At 62.2% G+C, this 17,979-nt stretch overlaps 4 protein-coding genes across 12 annotated transcripts in view; 1 reads left to right on the plus strand and 3 right to left on the minus strand.

The window, feature by feature from the left end:
* Positions 1-60: 60 nt before the first annotated feature.
* Amh (anti-Mullerian hormone) lies at positions 61-3,066 on the minus strand. The gene is made up of 5 exons (XM_046444238.2): positions 2,289-3,066; positions 1,703-1,842; positions 1,360-1,468; positions 1,131-1,287; positions 61-1,036 (listed from the first exon to the last, which is right to left on the minus strand). Exons 1-5 carry the CDS (start codon positions 2,824-2,826, stop codon positions 157-159), a joined length of 1,824 nt encoding a protein of 607 aa, XP_046300194.1. The 5' UTR covers positions 2,827-3,066; the 3' UTR covers positions 61-156.
* A 130-nt stretch (positions 3,067-3,196) lies between these two features.
* Positions 3,197-10,644, minus strand: Sf3a2 (splicing factor 3a subunit 2). 2 transcript variants are annotated; one of them, XM_046444240.2, is made up of 10 exons: positions 10,495-10,576; positions 9,647-9,943; positions 8,227-8,390; positions 7,641-7,712; positions 6,524-6,570; positions 5,824-5,933; positions 4,875-4,924; positions 4,627-4,767; positions 4,210-4,278; positions 3,197-4,089 (listed from the first exon to the last, which is right to left on the minus strand). In XM_046444240.2, exons 3-10 carry the CDS (start codon positions 8,350-8,352, stop codon positions 3,310-3,312), a joined length of 1,395 nt encoding a protein of 464 aa, XP_046300196.1. In that variant the 5' UTR covers positions 8,353-8,390; positions 9,647-9,943; positions 10,495-10,576; the 3' UTR covers positions 3,197-3,309. The 2 variants fall into 2 exon arrangements, with proteins under 2 accessions (XP_046300196.1, XP_046300195.1); XM_046444239.2 differs by lacking the exon at positions 9,647-9,943 and having other exon boundaries at positions 10,495-10,644.
* A 330-nt stretch (positions 10,645-10,974) lies between these two features.
* Plekhj1 (pleckstrin homology domain containing J1) lies at positions 10,975-12,697 on the plus strand. Its single transcript, XM_046444241.2, has 6 exons — positions 10,975-11,219; positions 11,306-11,373; positions 11,441-11,507; positions 11,857-11,947; positions 12,036-12,099; positions 12,172-12,697. Exons 1-6 carry the CDS (start codon positions 11,126-11,128, stop codon positions 12,280-12,282), a joined length of 495 nt encoding a protein of 164 aa, XP_046300197.1. The 5' UTR covers positions 10,975-11,125; the 3' UTR covers positions 12,283-12,697.
* Positions 12,698-13,152: 455 nt separating this feature from the next.
* The window catches only part of Dot1l (DOT1 like histone lysine methyltransferase), a 57,327-nt gene continuing 52,500 nt past the window's right edge, over positions 13,153-17,979 (minus strand). For 6 of the 8 annotated variants that reach the window (XM_046444233.1, XM_046444232.2, XM_046444230.2 and 3 more), the window contains one exon: positions 13,153-17,332. In XM_046444233.1, coding sequence (XP_046300189.1) covers positions 16,728-17,332 — 605 coding nt within the window. In that variant the 3' untranslated portion in view covers positions 13,153-16,727. The remainder of the gene's footprint in view (positions 17,333-17,979) is intronic. The other 2 variants (XM_046444231.2, XM_046444234.2) reach the window with 2 other exon arrangements.

The raw sequence follows: 17,979 nt of genomic DNA on the forward strand, positions 1-17,979 counted from the left end.
CTTGCACTTGAGAAGGCAGAGGAGGCCCTCACGGCTCCCCCAGACGCAGGCGACCCCAGCTGAGTGCATGCTGTTTTTATTGGGGCGATGCTTGAGGTTTGAATAAATATGGGGAGGGGCGCTAGCTGGGGCGCGCTGGAGTCCGTGCAGCGGCGGTCACCGGCAGCCGCACTCGGTGGCCACCATGTTGGGCACGTGGTGAGCGCTAATACGCTCCTCGGATAGACTAATGAGGAGTTTCCCCGCGTAGGCGGTGGGCACGCAGCAGGGCGGGCGAGCCAGAGCAGCCCCGCGGGCCTGCATCTTCAGCAGCAGAACCACGTGGTTGCCGTAGCGCGGGTTTCGGTCGGACTGCGGCCAGCCGCACTCACCCTGACAGTTATTGGCCTGGTAGGTCTCTGGGATGAGCACAGAGCGTTCGGCGCGCAGGTCCACGCTGAGCTCACGCAGCGCGCACGGCCCGTCCACTGCGCCTGTGGCCCCCGCACTCCGCTGCGCCCGCGCCGAACCGCGCTGATCCCGCCCGCGCCACTCGGCGCGCAATCCCTGCAAGGCCTTCAACAGCAGCAGCGCACGCATTGGGTCCCCGGGGCTGCCAGGGCCCTTAGTGTCACTGGAGTCACCCGGACACAGCTCCAGCAGACGCGCTAGCAATGGGGGCGCTGCAGGCGGCAGGCCCGGGAGTCCGCGGAGCTCCGCGGCCGCAGCCTGAAGCTCGATGGCCACGCGATGCACCAGGCCGGCGGCCCAGGGCGCTGACGCGGGGCCCTGCAGTCGCGTGGGGTCCCCAGAAGTGGCCGCAACGGGCGGCAGCAACAGCAGTAGAGGCTCCTCGCCATCGAGGAGGCGTTTCAGTGCCGCGGGGTCTGACAGGTTGACGAGGCCCTGCGGGAAACCGGCAAGAGCGCCTGGGTCCAGGGCCAGGCGCGGCGATGAGGCTCGGGTGGGGGACCCTCGCAGCGCGCGCACCAAGCGCGTAAGCGTCTCCAGGAAGGGGTCTGTGCTGGGCGGCAGCTCCTCGGGCTCTGGGGACGACCTGGAACCCGCAGTAGGGGGCGAGGTAGTCTTGAGGGAGTGAGGCCGTGCCGCCTCCACCCCCCTACGCCCCCTGCTCCACGACCGGCACGCACCTGGGCGGCGGGAAGGGCACTATGTCCAACTGGCCACGGGCAGGCAGCGGCGCAGGCCCAGATGGCAGCAGGAAGAGGGCCGGGGTCATTCGCGTGAAGCGGCGGGGGTCGGAACCAAACAGCAGCGTCTGCAGCTGGGCGGTGCTCATGGGGCCACCTGTGGTGGGCGGGCACTACTATGGCTCGGAGACTGGCACCAAGGGCAGCAGCCCCTGCCCAGTCTGCCTACCGTCTCCGTGGGGCCGCAGGGTCAAGGTGAGCCCAGAGCTGCTCCAGGCCTCCGCTGGGCGGTCCACGGCCAGCACCAGATAGCGCGTGTTGTGGGTCGGACAGAGGCCCTGTGGAGATGGGGCTCGGCCTGTTTTTTGGGGGGCGCTGCCGCCCCCAGCCTGGCTATGCACATCCCTTCTCCCCGGTGCCTGACCACCCTTTTTCTCACTCACTGACCCTCTGTGCCTTTCCATTAAACAGAGACCTCAAAAAAAAAAAAAAAAAAAAAAAAAAAATCCAGCCTCCTCCCCTCAAACAGGGCTCCTGGTGGCCCAGGACTGCCCTTTGCAACTCCCAGATACCTGGGCACCTGGCAGCCCAGCCCCGGTGACAGTCACCTCGGGGCCAGGCCCAGGGTATAGCACCAGCAGCGCCTGCTCATGGGGGCTGGCTCCTCCGGGGGGCTCCTGGAACCTCAGCGAGGGCACTGGTTCCCATGTCACTGCAGCCAGGACAACAGGGACACCTGAGCCACTGAGCCCAAGTGCTCCCCAGGCCTGTTCTGCAACAAGAGCCTCCTCCCCAGTTGTAGCCTCTGCCAATCTGTTGGAGGCCAGGAGGTCTAAGGGTACTGTCCACTCTCCCTGGACACCAGGAGCAGGGGACCTCATCTGAAGGGACAGGAGGTCCCCTTCTTGTTGCTGTCTGGGAAGGAGACCACGTTGGGGGCTGGCTGAAGGCTGTGGGTAAGGATGCACCTTGGGGTTCTCTGGGTCTAGCTCTCCTGGGCTCCCTGGCTGTGGGGAGGGGCCTTCCCTGTTGACCTGGGAGCTCTGCCAGCACTACTGTGCGCAGGAGGGGTACCCTCACTGTCACTGTGTGGGGGCCATCTGGGAGCCTGGGTATCAGGGAATCCCTTGTTCCTCCCTTGGGAGGGCTTCTACATACCTTCCGCCAGGTGTAGGACCAGCAGCAGACCCCTCCGTTCCCCCAGCCAGGACCCCAGGTGCCGCAGAGTGGGCAGGGCAGTCTGCACGTCGCTGAGGTTGCAGACCCCAAAGGTTGCCAGGTCTTGGGGTTCCCAGCGGGACCTCCCAACAGCCTCCAAGAAAGCGTGTTCATAGCTGCTCAGGGTTCCCACCACCTGCAAGGGGCCTCTGTTCCCACTGTTGGTCCTGCTCAGTGTCACCAGGCACAGGGGGTCCTGTGGGCCACCAGGCTGCCACATCCAGTCTTCAGGGAAGATGAAGCCCCCCGCTGGCTCCTCTCCTCTGGAGATCTCAACCCTCAATACAGTCCCCATGGCCACCACCAGGGCCAGCTGGCTAAGGAAAGGTGGGCCCTGCATATTGAGTGCTGGAAGGGGCTGGGTGGCCTGGCTTATATGGGTGAGCATGGAATGTGTGGGAAGAGGAAGGCCTCTATCTGCTCCACAGAGTGACCTTGGGGGACAGTGCCCAGCACCCCACACGGAGCAGGGGCACATGGGAGACAGCCTTCTCAAAGAGCTATCTGTTCTGGGCCCAGCCACCTATCTCTCTCTCACCAGATAGCCAGGCCTGTGACCGCCCTGGGGACCAAGCTGTCCTTGAGGAAGGGTCCCTCCTAAAGACAAACAGCAGAGGGACCATGGGGGGGGGCATGCTTGGAGTGCAGAGGCGCAGAACCCCACCCCCACCCTTGTAGCAGTGGGGTGGTCTCCGAGTCAGCTGGGGCTCCCTGTGCCCTTCCAGCTACACTCTGTCCAGCAGCACCCTGCACATGTCCTGGTGGAGGCCAGAACCCATGTGTGGCAGGCATGGACCCCCCCACAGCCCTCCCACCCAGCAGTGCCCCATCAGTCAGTCCACTGCAGACACGGGGAAGCTGTTTAATGGGCTCTGGGAACAGTAAGTACAAAAGCTCACGACGCCTTCCTGTGGGAACGCAGGGAGAAAGGGGACACCAGATACACAAGGGGGGCAGCTTTTCAGTTGGTTGGGGGAGGGGGAGGGATGTTCCCTGGACCTTCCGAGGGGAGAGGAGGCCTCAACATCGGAGGCATAGGAGCTGGGGGGTGCACCCCAGGATTTGACGGGTGAACTCCAGGAGGCTGAGGGTGGACCCCAGGAGCTGCAGGATGAACCCCAGGAGGCTGGGGGTGGACCCCTGGTGCCTGGGGATGTATCCCAGGGGCTGGTGGGTGTACCCCCGGTGCCTGAGGATGAACTGCAGGAGCAGGTGGATGTACTCCTGGGGCCTGGGGGTGAACCCCGGCCGTTGGGGGAGGGTGGACCCCTGGGGCTGGGGGGTGGACCCCTGGGGCTGGGGGGTGGACCCCAGGGGCTGGGGGGTGGACCCCAGGGGCAGGGGGGTGGACCCCTGGAGCAGGGGGGTGGACCCCAGATGTTGGTGGGTGCACCACTGGTGCTGGGGGATGGACCCCGGGAGCTGGAGGGTGGACCCCAGGAGCAGGGGGGTGAACTCCAGATGTAGGGGGGTGGACCACTGGTGCTGGAGGATGGACACCAGGAGCTGGTGGGGGCAGCTGGGGAGGCCCAGGGGGCCCCGAGGGTGCAGGCCCAGTGGGGGGCATGGGTGGCAGGGGCAGGCCTCCTGGTGGAGGCGGGGGCAAGGACTCTGGCAGTGGTGGCCGAGGAGGCAGACCATTCATTAACGGGGGTGGAGGCCGCTTCACCCCTGGAGGCCCTGCAGGGAGGCTGGGTGGGGCCGGAGGCTTCTCCATCTTAAAGTGGAACTGAAGGAAGAACTGGAGAGACATGGGAGGTCCTCAGACCCCGTGGCCTTGGAGCTGGGGGGTGGACCACTGGTGCTGGAGGCCTTGGTGTGGGTTCCCGCAGCACCCAGACCCAGGCCCCCATTCACTAACCTGCTTGGTCTCCCTGTTCCAGTGAGTCCAGAACTTGCCCTCAGCCTTGTCGATCTCCCGGCTGGGTACCTAGGGAGGACGAGAGGCCCCAGAGGGCCCCTGGTGTGAGGCAGACTGGGCTCACCCCCATCCGGCCCACACCAGAGTGGCAGCCTGCGTCGCCCGGACTCACAGCTACCGTCACTCCTGGACAGCCTAGACCCAGCAGAGCCGCAAAGTGGAGGCCTCACAGCTGAGGCACTCGGCCCACCTGGGGACCCCAACTCTTCATGAAACAGCAGTAGTCACAAGAGGGAGACCCCCAACGGGTAGTGCCCGTGCTGGAGGCCCATCTCCAGCGTGCAGTGGCTAATGGTGACCCTCCTGCCCTGTACAGACTCTCGTGGGGGAAGGAGGAGACCCCAGAGGCCCGACTACCTTGAAGGCGATGGTCTCATAGGGCTCGGCAGCCATCAGCAGGTACTGCCAGCGCCGGTCCGGAGGCTCAATCCTCTGCTCGTAGGCAGACATGAAGCGGTGGCGAGGCATGATGCCCTCGGCGATCTCCGGGTAGTCGATCTGCGGAATGCAGCCAGTGGCAACGCTGCTTCTCAGCCAGTGCCTCTGGGGCCCCTCCCTCCCTCCCTCCCTCCCTCCCTCCCTCCCAGCCCTGGGCCCCACCTCACCTGGAACAGGAGGCTCTGCTGGCCCATCTCTGTGTCCCTCTGCTTGGTCACTGCAATAATAGCGCTCTTACATCCAGGGTACTGGTCCTCCCTGAGGGTGGTCTAATACTGCCCACCCACCAGGGGAATGGGTCTTGGGCAGGCGCCTGGGCTGGCCAGGGTGGCTAGATAGGCTCTGCCACAGGGAGGGCTCGGGTGCACAAGGTAGCGTCACACCATGCCGTGCAGTGCTCCACCACAACTCCTGGGGGCCTTCACGGCAGGCCACATCCCCAGACATCAGGACCCCGGAGTAGAGCAGGGACTCTGGGGCCAGGAGGGCTCTCTGGGCCACCTCACTGGGATCCAAGTGGGGCCGACCTGAGTCCCAGTCCTGCGCATGGGGTAAGCAAGAGGAAGCTCCTATACTGGGATAGGACAGTGTGCCCCAAGAAAGGCTGCTGGAAGTGGCAGCTAAATCCCAAAGCTGACCACAGCCCATCGCCGTTTCCTCACCACACATCCAGAGCCCTGGTTGTGGCCTGCCGCCTGGGTTCTGCTATCCAGCCAGCCCTTGCTCCCCAGGCAGGCCGTCTCAGGCCTCTGCTCTGTGGACCAGTTCACAGAACATCCCACCTCTTAAGAACCTCTTAAGAACTGCTCAACGGCCGATCCGCCTCCCTAACTCGCGGGAACGCGCTTCTGTGTTCTTACTGGTCACTCAGCCAGCTTTCCAACCCTTGTAACCCCTGGTCCTCGACAAGTTGCTCCTGAAAGTTTCCTCTCTTCCTTCCCCTTTAGAGGTTATCAGTGCTGGTCAAGTCCTGGCAACAGAGGCCGAGGCCACAAGCCACGAGGGGACTGCTGTGAAAGGCCAGGGGATAGCAGCTGTGGCCCAGGGCTCTGGGGCCAAAGAGCTCGTTCACTCTGGGCAGCAGCTGTGGCCTGCCGGTCATTCCCACAGACACACCTTTGTAGCCTGGGCGGCCAATCTTCACAAACTTCTTCACCTCCACCTTGACCTTCTCTGGCGCTGGCTGGGCAGGGGCCTCCTTGGCCTCCTTGGCTGCTCTCCGGGCCCTGAGGGCAGGACAAACAAATGCTGCAGCCCCTGCAAACACAGGCCACCAAGGCCACTGGCCCAGATGCCTTCAGCCCCTGCCCTGACCTTGGAGCTCCTCTACAAGGTGAGGGAGACAAAGAGTGGGAGGAGTGGGAGAGGCCCTGGGGTCAGAATGTAGGGACAGGGACAACCGAGAAGGCCTCTCCCTCTCCTTGTCATGGTCAGCTGGGCCTGCTAGAGTCCTTCAGGGCATGCCATGCCTCTTGCTCTTCTCAGAGATCCCAATCCCCCTTTTTTCTTTTTTTTTTTTTAGTTTTTATTTTGGTAGTTGTGCGTGGACAGCATGCCTTTAGTCTACTGGTTTATATTTTTGCAGTGCTAAGGATGGAGCCCAGAGGCTTACACGTGCCAGGAGAGCGCTCTGCCACTGAGCCCCAGCCCATCAGGGTAAAGGGCAGGCAGAGTGTGCACTGCAGCCAAGGACACAGCCTCTCCTCGTCTCCCACCCATCGGATGAGGGGCTCCCCCTCCAACCTAGGTGCAGCCTGGCTGACTTCAGAGCCCCGAGCGGAGGCTCAGCACCAGCTGCAGGGGCAAAGGTACTCACAAGTTGGTCTGATGCTTCTTCCCCTGGGTATGCGCAAGGTAGCTGCCCTGCAGAGAGAAGGGATGATGACAAAGGCCAAGTAAAGACCCAACAGTCTTCCCCAGGGCCTGTGTGGGGCACAGGGATAAACAAGGCCAGTCTGCCACTGAGATAAGGAACAGAGGGAGCCAGGGGCAAGGCAGCCATCTGACCCGGTGAAGGCAGGACCTCCACAGGTCCACACAGGGTGCGGGGAAGGGAAGACACGCTACAGGAAGTGCACACATGGGACACCCCAGACCAGCACCACAGGGGCCCGTGGGTTCCTGCTGGCATGTGCACATCTGCACCTGGCTGCAGTGTGGTCAGCAGCGCAACACCTGGCACCCTCTGACCCACCACTTCACATCCACCCCAGAGAATGATCCAGCCAGTGTCCACAGCACCGAGAAGAGGCCCTGAGGTGCAGGACAGTTCATTTCAACAGAGTGCAGAGACACGCGAGAGATAGAGCCTCGTCACTGCTCAAGAGAGCAGAGCAGAGGACGCTCAGACCAGCTCAGAGCCTGCAACTGAGTCACCACAGCCACCTCCTGGCTGCCAGAACCATGGGAGAAAGGCCTTAACTGTGGGGACATCCTCAAACCACACAGGCTGGAGAGCCCCCAGAGCACGCCACCCCTCTCTCCGTCTTCTCAGAGACCCCTCTCTGGAGCCAGCCCATCAAACATCAGGCAGAGCATCCCGCACCCCCTGGCCTCGCAAGAAAGGGAGGCTGGGAGGGCTCCCAGCAGACACATGGGCCGAGTGTGCAGGACACAGCTGGTGACAGAGGGAATGTGACCTGCATCTTCAGCGATAGGCGTCTTTCACAGAAAGACACACTTTGGAACAAATGTCCAGTGAGTGGGCTGGCAGCTGTCTAGTGGGGTCCTAGGTGATGCCCTCCGTTCTCCTCTCAGAGTTAACAATAAAGAGAGATGAGTCGGAGCAAACACGGAGCTGGGGTGGGCATCGGGCTGGGCTCTGCAGCATGGCAGAGGCTGGCCAAGAGAAGCGGAGGCAGTCAGTGCCAGGGAGGGCTTAGGGACCACTGCTGGTGGCAGGCCAGACCCACAGTAGGGCCCAGAGAACATACCTCATTGTTGTGCAGAGTCAGGCAGAGTTTGCATTCATACGATCCCAGGTGATTTTTCATAAAATATGGATCCTGAGGAGAAAATAGATCCTGTCAGGCAGAGGAAGCCCACTGTCTATGGTCAGGGAACTAAGGCCAGAAGGTCTGGGACCTGCTGGGTCCTCCTCTCAGGCCAGCAAAAGCCTTAAGCACCATCTGCCTGATGGTGCTGGGACACTCCAGAGCCCTGGGTTTGTGACTGGGGGCATGGGACATCCAGACAGAACATCCTCCGTGACCAAAGAGCCCTGCAGCACATGCTCTTTCTAGCTATCCTACAAAACCAGACTTCTGCCGGGATCAGGGGCCACACCTGTAACCCCAGCAACCCAGGAGGCTGGGGCAGGAGGCTGGGAATTCAAAGCCAGGCTCAGCAACTTAGTAAAGGCCTAAGCAACTCAGGGAGACCCTGTCTCTGAATCCGATACAAGAAAGGGCGGGGTGTGCCTCAGTGCCCCTGGGTTCAATCCCCAGTACCAAAAATAAAAAAAAAAAATAATAAGAAACTCACTTGTGCACAGGGTGCCAAGACCTCCCTGTGGCCTACCTTGTTAATGTCAATGGTCTCTAGAGCCAACTGCCGGAGGCGCTCCCTGCGGTCGCGGTTGCTCTCAGAGGAGGAGGCCACACCCCCACTCCCTGTCTTCCCCCCAGGTCGATGCTGGAAATCCATGGTGAAGGCTTTGAGGCTTTAAGGAACCAGGGAGAAACCTGCGCGACAGAGGAGAGTGTGTGTGATGGACAGGCCGCCTGCCAAAGCTGTGGCCAGGCACCCTGGGACAGGCAGATAACAGGGGGACTCTAGAGGCATCTCCAGAGACTCCAGCTCAGGGGCCTGGCTAGTGGGGGTCCTGGGTGATGCCCCAGACAACAAGATGGTGGGCAGGGCAATCTGGGTTGGTTAAGGAGCATGTCTGACAGTGCACTGGACTGTGATGGAACTAGGTGGCTGCAGGGAAACATGGTCTATTCTTGGCCTAGAAGGTTATTGTGGCGCCTCTCAGTGACTCTGGAGGGCAGGGGGAGGCGCCCAGCCTGGGCGTGCAGGGCCAAGGCCAGGGAGGGCAAGGTCACTCCTTGTACAGTCCTCAGCCTCTCCAGGAAGCTGTCCTGACTCACCAAAGCCTGGCTCACTCCCTCCTCTAGCTTTGGCTCTGTCCGGCTACATTTGTTGCTTATAACCTAATTTCTATTTCTCTAGCACTTAGGATTTGCTGGAGGCAAGGAATACAGCTATCTTTGGATCCCCTCTGCCTAATTTGCAATATTCAAGAGCTACTTGCAGCTATTTGAATCCTAAACACCCTGTTCAAAATCCTATAGGCCACCCCGGGTTCCCATATTCTATCATGTTCACTCAAAACCCAAACTCCAGGCAGTTTTTTCTGGTCACCCAACATTCTGTCTAGACTGTTCAATGACTGCCACAAACCCTCAGTTAGGGTCGAGCCCAGAGACCCAGTGGATGACAGCTCTTAAGGACATCTTCATTCTCATCCCCAGAAACCATTCCTTTGTGATCACATATGACAAAAGGGAGTCTGCAAGTAGAAGTGAAGGGCTGTGAGATGGGGTCTCATCCTACACTATCTGGGACCCAGTGTCAACAGAGTCCTCAGGAGGCAGGAAGGCTGAGTCACAGAGATGCTGGCAGACAGCGGGCTGCTGGCTCTGGAGCTGAAGGAAGGGGCCAAGAGCCCGTGGCCGTGGATCTCTAGGAGCTGGAGGAGGAGGGATGTGGACTCTTCCTGGAGCCTCAGAAGAGTCCAGCCCTATAAACCGACTTTATGCCCGAACTGCTGGGCATGGCACTGAGAGTAAACAAAGCCACTTCCAGACAATCAAGGACAGTAAACAAGGCCACTTCCAGACAATCAAGGACTCAAAAGAAAACTAAAAATCATTTGGTTTTTTTTTTTTAGAAACTAACAGGCTGTGGGTTCCGAGAGAACAAAGAGTTGGCCAACCTAATAGCTAGGGCAGGGAACCAAATTCCACAACAGCAGACTGGACGTGGATGCAGCTTGAGGGCTGTCGTCCAAAGCAGAGCAGGAATCCGGGGAGTCGATTTGTTTAAACACATGGAAAATACAACCAACGTGCACATGGGATCTTGGGGGTTTAAAGAGAAACCAGTGGTGCAAGAAGACGGGTTCCTCCTTTCAGCATCGGACGGCAGAGTCAACCTCAGGAAAACAGCGTGCAGGGGAGGTGGTGCAGGCCCGCAGTCCCCCGAGGGGCAGCCAGGGCGCCTCCGCGAGGCCCTGCCTCACAATTAAAAAAACAAAAGAACCTGGGGTGTAGCTCAGTGGCAAGGGCTCACGGGTTCGCTGCGCAGCCCGGAACAAAGACCGACGACCCGACGGGGCGGGAGGCCGCTAAGGAAGCCGGACGCCTTAAACGGACACCTCGGGGGAGGGAAGTGTGCCGTGCCAGAGACCAGACGAGGGGAAGCGGCCGCCAGACTCGAGGAGGTGGCCGCTGGGTCCTGGGCCGGGCGTCCGGCTCTGCGCGGAGTGGCCGCCTCTTTCGGCCCAGGTCCCGCCGGGGCGCGCCTGCACGGGGCCAGCTAAAGCTCCGAGGCCGCCCGCGCCAGAGGAATGCGCGCTCACGGGCTGCGAGGCCGGCGAGACCCCGGGCCGGCAACCAACGCGGGCGCTCGGGGACCCGAGGCCCTCCGCCACCCAGGCCGCCCGCGCCCCAACGGGCCTCCCGAGAGGGCGTGCCGCGCCGCGCCGCGCGCCGGGCTCCCACTCCACCCCGCTCCAGCGAGCTCCCGGGCCGGCCACCGCCCACAGCCCGCGCCGCTCCTCACCGGGGCCCAAGGCCACGCTCCGAGGCCTTCCCGGCGACCGCCAAGACTTCTCCGTGCGCACGCGCAACGCGTAGGACCGAGCCACTTCCGGGACCAACGGAGCTGAGCTTCCTTTGGCGCACGCCCGGTCCGCCCCGCGGCCCGGATGGACAACCGGGAGGCGCGAGGGCAAGAGGGCGGATCTGAATGCAGGCTGGACGAGGAAGGGCGCGTGCGTACAACGTCCGCAACGAACTCTCGGTCCTCGTTCGCGCGGTACTGGGTGTCGAGAGTGGACGCACTGAGACGCGGCCGGAAACGCTATCGTGCCCTCCACCTGCGCATGTACACCTCGGGAAGGGGCACCGCCTGTCAAAGGGGTTGCCGTGAACCAGTTTCCGACCCAGGCTCAGTGTATTTCATGACTTTATAAAGGCAGCTGATCTCCCCCACGGGCCCCGCACGCCAGCGCCACGTAGCGGCTGCGGGAAGGAGAGGCCGTTCGGGGCGCGCAGGCGCACTACCTCTGTCGGTACTTCCGGGACAGCTCCCTGAGACTTTTGTGGCGCCGGTGCCGCGCCACCGGGGACGGCGGCCGGGAGGAGAGGCGCGCGCTCCGCACTCTGGCTCCCGTATCCCTGCGGTGCCTGCCATGCGCTACAACGAGAAGGAACTGCGGGCTCTGTCCCAGCAGCCGGCGGAGCTGGCGGCGGAGCTGGGCATGCGGGGGCCCAAGAAAGGCAGCGGTGAGTGGGCCGGGCCCGGGTGTCTGGCCGGGGGGGGGGGTTCGCGGCGGCGCTGAGCCCGCGCTGAGCCCGCGTTGTGCCCGCAGTGGCCAAGCGGCGGCTGGTGAAGCTGGTGGTCAACTTCCTCTTCTACTTCCGGACGGACGAGGCCGAGGTAGGGGCGCGGGCGCCGAGGGGGGGCCCGCGCGGGCGGCCGGCGCTCACGCCCGTGTCTCGCGCAGCCCCTCGGAGCCCTGCTGCTGGAGCGCTGCAGAGTCGCGCAGGAAGAGCCCGGCGGCTTCTCCATCAGTGAGTGCCCCGCGTCGCGCGTCCAAGCCCCTGGCCGCTGGGCGGACACGTTGTGTGCCCGTTGAGGCATCCCCGGTTCCTGGCTCAGGAGCTTCGCCCCGTTGCGTCTGCTCTTACAGAGCAGCACTCGCCGCATTTAGGGTCCACTTTGATGACTTCCATCAGCAAAGGCTCACTCCAGACAGGGTCACCTCTGGGCTTAGGACGAAGGAATCTGGGGCGGTGTTCTCTTCAGCTCGTGGCAGGCGGAGGGGCCGGAGGAGTCTAGGCCTTGGCAAGGGGAAGGTGGGGCTGTGGCCGGCAGGGTGTGGAGACTGACAGGTGGCCCCCTCTCTCTGTCCGCCCACAGGCTTCGTGGAGGACCCAGAGAGGAAGTACCACTTTGAGTGCTGCAGCCAGGAGCAGTGTGAACAGTGGACAGAGGCACTGCGTCGGGCCAGGTGAGCTCGGGGACAACTGGGAGGCACCGCTCAGCAGCCACAGAGGATGGGATGAGGCTCTGACTTTGCCAGTCCTGCCCTCTTCCAGCTACGAGTACATGCGGAGAAGCCTCATCTTCTACAGGAACGAGATACAGAAGATGACGGGCAAGGTGTGTGTGGGGCTGGAGGTGGCAGGGGCAGTTCTCACGGCCCGGCTTCATGGCCACCCTTCCATCCCACAGGACCCCCTGGAGCAGTTCGGCATATCCGAGGAGACCAGGTTTCAGCTGAGCAGCTTGCCCAGAGAGGGGCAGTCAGCTTGTGTCAGCTCCCAGCTGGATGAGCTGGACTGACCCTGGGCTGGGCCCTCTGCCCTGGGTTTCTGGCCATGACTGCGTCTGCAGTGGGAGGTGCTTTGGCCTAAGGATGGGTGGGATGGACAGGGACTGCCTCTTTTGAGAAACCGCTCAGCTTGCCCTTCCCTCCCGTCTTGGGGGTCCCCCAGATCGGTCCAGCACTTGGCACCTAAGTGCCACGTGCCCCTGCCTGGTCTCTCCGGTGCATCCATTGAGGGCCAGGGGGGCATCTGACTGGCACAACTCTACTGTCTCATGCCAGCTGAATGTATGTACGAGGCTCTGTGAAGCTGTGAATGTGAGGGTCTCCCTCACCAGCTGTGAACTTGATTCCTGCTGATGGCGCAGGCCCTGGCGCTGGTCTCCAGGTCGCCAAGCTTGCCCTGTCCAATAAAGGTACCTCTTTTCCAGACTAGGTGGTGGTGAAGTCAATGGAAAGAGGAAGGGGACTCAGACAGCCAGAGCCCCCTCCTGAGAAAGTGAGGGACAAGGGGTCCTTTCAAAGTTCAGATCGAGAGTTGGGAATGGTGGCAGAGGCCCCTGCCCAGGGAGGAATGGGGTCGCAGCAATCCTGGATGACCCTATGGCTGCACCCAGGGTGCTGGCAGACCTCAGCTTGGGTGTGACCAGAAAAGACGAGCATTTTTCCACCAAGGCTGGGTCGCAGGTCAGCTCATGCATGAGGGTGTGGGTTCAAGGCCCAGTACTGAAGGGTGGGGCTTGGCCTCCCCGAGGCAGGGTCCCCTCTGCCACTGTCAGCTCCCACAGCTGCTGCTACCCCCACCCGTGGGTGGAGGGTTCCCCACTAGGGGGACGACACGCGTCACTGTCATGTCACCAGGAAGAAAGGATGGCATTCAGACCAGGTCCAGGTGAAAACTGTTTTATTATAGCGCCCAGAGGTGGAACAATGCAGCGGGCGCCAGGGTTGGAGCTGGCCATGCGCCCAGCGAGTACAGAGTACACTACAGAGTTGAAACAAGGCTGCGCTGCGTTACAAACAAGCTGGGCAAGGGAAGGCTATGTGGATGGACATTACACCAGGACAAGGAGGGTGGTCCAACAGGGTGATGAGTCCCAGGTTCGTAGGTTAGTGTAGATGCTGACCAGCAGGCAGCCTGCAGGGCCCAGTCCTTACGGCTTCCTGACAATTCCTGAGCGGGAGCCAGTTGGCGCTCCAGGGCTTCCCTGCAGTCACCCTCAGCACCCAGCAGCACCCACCCCCCCCCAAGGTAACTGAGACGGGTGTCAGCCCCAGACTCCGGCACAGCTCTGTCAGCACTGCCCCACACCAGCATCCCTGGGTGCCAGCACGTGGGCAGTGGGTGAATCTGGGTGGTTTCTGAGGGTAGCAGGGGCCTGGGGTGCTGAGAACAGGAGGCTGCTGGCCCCATGGTCAGCTGGGGCTTGGGTTACATGCCCATCCCCTGGTGGGCTCAAGAGGGAACTTGCTGGGACACCTGAGACCCAGTAGGGCTCAGTGTCAGGCACATGCCTAACACGTGGTGGTATCTCCCGACACTCAAGCGTACGTGCAGATTAGTCCTAGGAAGGTGTGTGGGCAGGAGGCCACGTTGGCATGGCCTGCCCCACACACAAGCCACCACTACCTGGGGAGGTGGGTGGAAGCATACAGTGTTTAAAGAATGGGTTTGCATCAGACCCGGGACTTGCTGTGTGTGGACTTCACTTCTACCACCCTGTGGCACCTGGGGAAGCTGTGTGGTGAGAAGTGACCCTCAGTCCCCCACACCAAGCAGGGCACTGCCGTGCTAAGGGCTGGGCTGGAGCCCCTGGGAATGAGGCACAGCACCTGCAGGCCTGGCCGAGAGCACCAACAGGAGGGGTGGGTCACCAGCACCATCTGCAGAACTCACTGCAGGGGGAGGGGCACCAGGTCTGGGACAGGCTTCAAGAGCAGCCAGGGGTCTGCTGAGGCTTCAGAGAGGCAAGGACACCCTGGAGGCCCAGCAGCCCTGGCCCGTCTGTGGCTACACCACGCGTCCGTTCTCAGCACCAACGAGGCTGCCAGAGGAGCCGGCATCCCCTCCAGACCTGCAGGCCCAGAGCACCCCGACAGCACAGGGCGCCCGCCTTCCTGAGGGCGGGGTGGGCCAGGCCCCTCCGAGGCGCACTCTGCGAGGTCTGCAGTGAGGGCCGGCCCTGGAGCCCATGCCAGTTTTGTGCATTTGAATAAATATAAAGGTTTCTTCCCCCTTGCTTTCTCTTCTGTTAAAGTTCACTGTGCATTATACAATCTAAAAATAAATGCAGTCAAGTCTATGAAATTTATAAATTCTCATCACATCTCTATAAAATACTGTCACTCTTCAGTGTGACTCTCTCAGATACACAAATACAAGGGGACCCACCGCGGGCCTGCCCCATGTCACCAAGCAGGGTGCCACAAACCAAAGAAAAACAAACATGGAAGTGACTGCACTGGGCACGACACCGGCACTGAGCCTTCGGGAGCACCAGTCAGAACCGCGCCTGCCGCAGAGCTGTGCCCACTGCCCAGAATGCCAAAGGCTGGACCCTAGGCCGAAAGGTTGACAGTTGGGGGTGTTCACAGTGAGGGGGCAGGAGGCGGTGGGGGCAGGAGGCTCAAGGGGCTCCAGAGGAAGGCAGGGCTGCAAGGTCAGTGCTGGCCACCAGGAAGAGGGCCTCCTCTGAGGGCCCTGACCACAGAGCCCCCTGCTCACAATCGGGCAAGCCTTTGGTACAGGATCAAGTGATGGGTGCTGGGGAGGACGTTTCTGAGGACTGGTCTTGGCGTTGGTCAGTGTCCAGGGCAGCACCGAGAGGTGGAGGCAGGCACGGGCCTGGTGTCGCGATAGCACCGGGCGGGCTGGCGGCGTCTCCGTGGGCGGGCAGCCCTGCAGGTCTGTGTATCTAGATATAGACTCTCTCACATAGACATTTATACTTCTCAATAGGTTCCTTTGACGACTTAGATGGAATAAAATAAGTCAGAATTGTTTATACTTTTTAAAAAACGATAAATACTTTATCTAAAACTATCGACAGTACAAACTGGACTGTGGCAGCACCTCCTGCGCGTGCCGCCGATTCACAGTGGAGCTCCTTGTCCCTGTCCTGTCCCCGCCGTCCAGGTGGGGGCCCAGTAGGCCAGCGAGCACTGAGCAGCAGGCGCGTTGGTCCACACCATCCTTGCATAGTCGCGCGGTTGAGGTAGAAGTCCTAGTTACCTGCAGGGGCACAGAGTGGGGAGAGCAGCCTCATGAGCAGCCTGCTGGGCGGAGCCTGGCACTTACCAGGCCAGCCCGAAGGCCTTCAGAGAACACACCCCACGCCGCCAGGGCCGCCCTGCAGGACACCTCGGCAGACCCACAGAGGCAGGCATTCCCTGTGGGCAAACAGGGGGCCCGACACCCAGACGCTGCCGCGGCCAACCCCAGCCTTCTTCAGCTCAGCCGTCCTGACCGCGGCCACCCTACTGCTGGCACTTCTCAGACGGGGGGCCAGACGTAGCTCTGTCTCCAGCCCCCGAGTGAGCAGCACTCTGACCAGCCCAGTGGTCAGCATCCTGTCTGTCTCTACTTCCCACATGCTGGGGGCAGGTCAGAGCCACCATCAACTCCTCACCCAGTGAGCACACCTTTGCTCCACAGGATGCCAGGACAGGACAGGCACCCTGAGGTCTTGCAACTGGCCGAGGGGTGGAGTGGACATGGACCACTCTGTCCCCAGGGGGAGGCAAGGCCCCTTGGCTGTGGGTCATGGCTGCAGCACTGCTGTGGCCACACCTGTGGCCTGGGCTGGGCCTCGGTTCCCAGTGTGCCCTGACAGCCCCACCTGGCTGCCCGCGACCGCCTGGAACTGGGGCTGGAATTCCAGCAGGAGCCTCAGTCTAGAACTGCAAGGCCAAACCCCTTTGGGGACCTGTGGCACACCAGGGGCTACATGTGCCTTGGGTTTTCCTAATTCCTGTGAGGTGTGCACAAGGACTCAGACCAGGGTCATCATCACATGCCCTGGCTCCCTGGCAACTCCGCCAGCCAGTCTGTCACAGTCTTGGCAGGGCTACCCCTTCCACTTCTCAGCCCTGCAGGGTCACCTGGGCTTGGCAAGAACAGCCAACCCCTACACCTGGCCCTGGCCCTGCACACTGCGCCTGAACCCTGTGGCAGCTGGCATGGTGCACCTCTGCCCCCGTGGCTGTTCTCTGATCTGCTGACTGGCCATGGCTGGGGGGCCACATGGACAGCCCGTGTCCCTCAGGACCCAGCAGCTCCTGCGCTCACATGTGGCCCTCGCGCCTGGAGCTCTCCCACGGCACGGCACCTCCCCCGGGGCCCTCTGTGGCGCCCTGTGGGCCGTCTTCTGTGCCACGGGAGGGAGGGCTGAGTTCTCGAGAGCACCGCCTGCGTGGCTCTAGCCTTACCTTACAGAATAGGAACTGCTAGCTAAGCAAGTCTTTATCGAGGCTTAACCCCCGAAAGGTGTGCGGCATACGGAGGCGGCATGCCAAGGGAAACCCACACAGCAGACGGCCCTGTGGAGCTGGCCTGCGGGATCGCGGGCGTGGCCTGCGCCAGGGCCAGCCGGGGCAGGGGCTGGTGGTGCACCGTGAAGGAGGGGCGGGAGACCTTGTGCGGGAGGGAGGCGAGCTTGACAGACAGACAGGCGTTAGCAGGCTGCAGAGAGGTGGCCGAGGAGGAGGGTAAGAAAGCTTTGTTAGCCGGGATAGACGCTAGGTTCTGCAGAAGCATGGGCTCAGGGTTAGAGGGCAGCAGCGCGGCGGGAGGAGGCAAGGCGACGTTAGGAGGGGGGGCATGGAGGACAGGCGGCCCCGCAGGGGGCCGGCCCAGGTGCTGAGGAGGAAGCGGGGCAGGCGGAGGCGGAGGCGGAGGGGGCGGCCGAGTCTCGACCGAGGCCGGGGCCTGAAAGGAAGAGGCCGAGGTGCTGGCCGCCGCCTGCAGCGGGCTCAGGCCCAGCGTGGCGCTGCTACACACAGCCCCGCTGCCGACACTGGCTCCAAACGGATGAGCAGAGGCAGAAGGCACCGTGTGGTTAAAGACACCTGCAAACAGGAGAGAAAAGAGCTTCAACAGGCGGGCACGGCCCAGCCAAGCAAGAGGAGCACAGCCGCAGGAGAAGCCAGGCAGCTGCGGCTCTGGGTCACAGGCAGCACTGGTGGCAAGCAGCAGGGCGCAGCGCAGGGCACTTACCTGCAGCCAGCCGAGGCCCGCCCCTCGGGCCGGCCTGCCCGCCCGCGCCCAGCCGGGAGCTCCAACGCGCTACGCCTGGCCCGGGCTGCACTCCACCCGGGGTCTGCGTAGGCGTGGTCGGGCTCCCTGTTGCCCAAGGCCAGCTCCCCTGGCCTTGCTGCAGTGGTCACCCTTAACCAGGTGGCCTCCCTGGCAGAAAGGACTGCCCTAGTTATGTGAACCGTCTCTTCTGAAAACAAGAGGGACGTGTTACAACAAGAACCTGATGCAGGCTGAACCGGCCAGAGTCCTCCGCCTCACGACAATCATCTGGGTCTCAAGAAAAGGACACCCCGCGGAGCCTGCCAAGGTGCAGGGGCTGCATGGCCCAGCACGGCCCTCTAGGGGGCTCCCAAAGGACCAGCACAGCAGCAGTGAAGACCTGAGCGCTCCTGGGGGAGGCGCCCCTGGGTGACCAGAGCCCTGCCCTGGGGAAGCTGGACTCAGGAAGGCCTGCCTC

This window comes from Marmota monax, unplaced genomic scaffold (genome assembly GCF_021218885.2).
Source record: "Marmota monax isolate L192 unplaced genomic scaffold, Marmota_monax_Labrador192_F-V1.1 WCK01_AAM20220418_F8-fsc00102, whole genome shotgun sequence".
Taxonomy (NCBI): Eukaryota; Metazoa; Chordata; class Mammalia; order Rodentia; family Sciuridae; genus Marmota; species Marmota monax.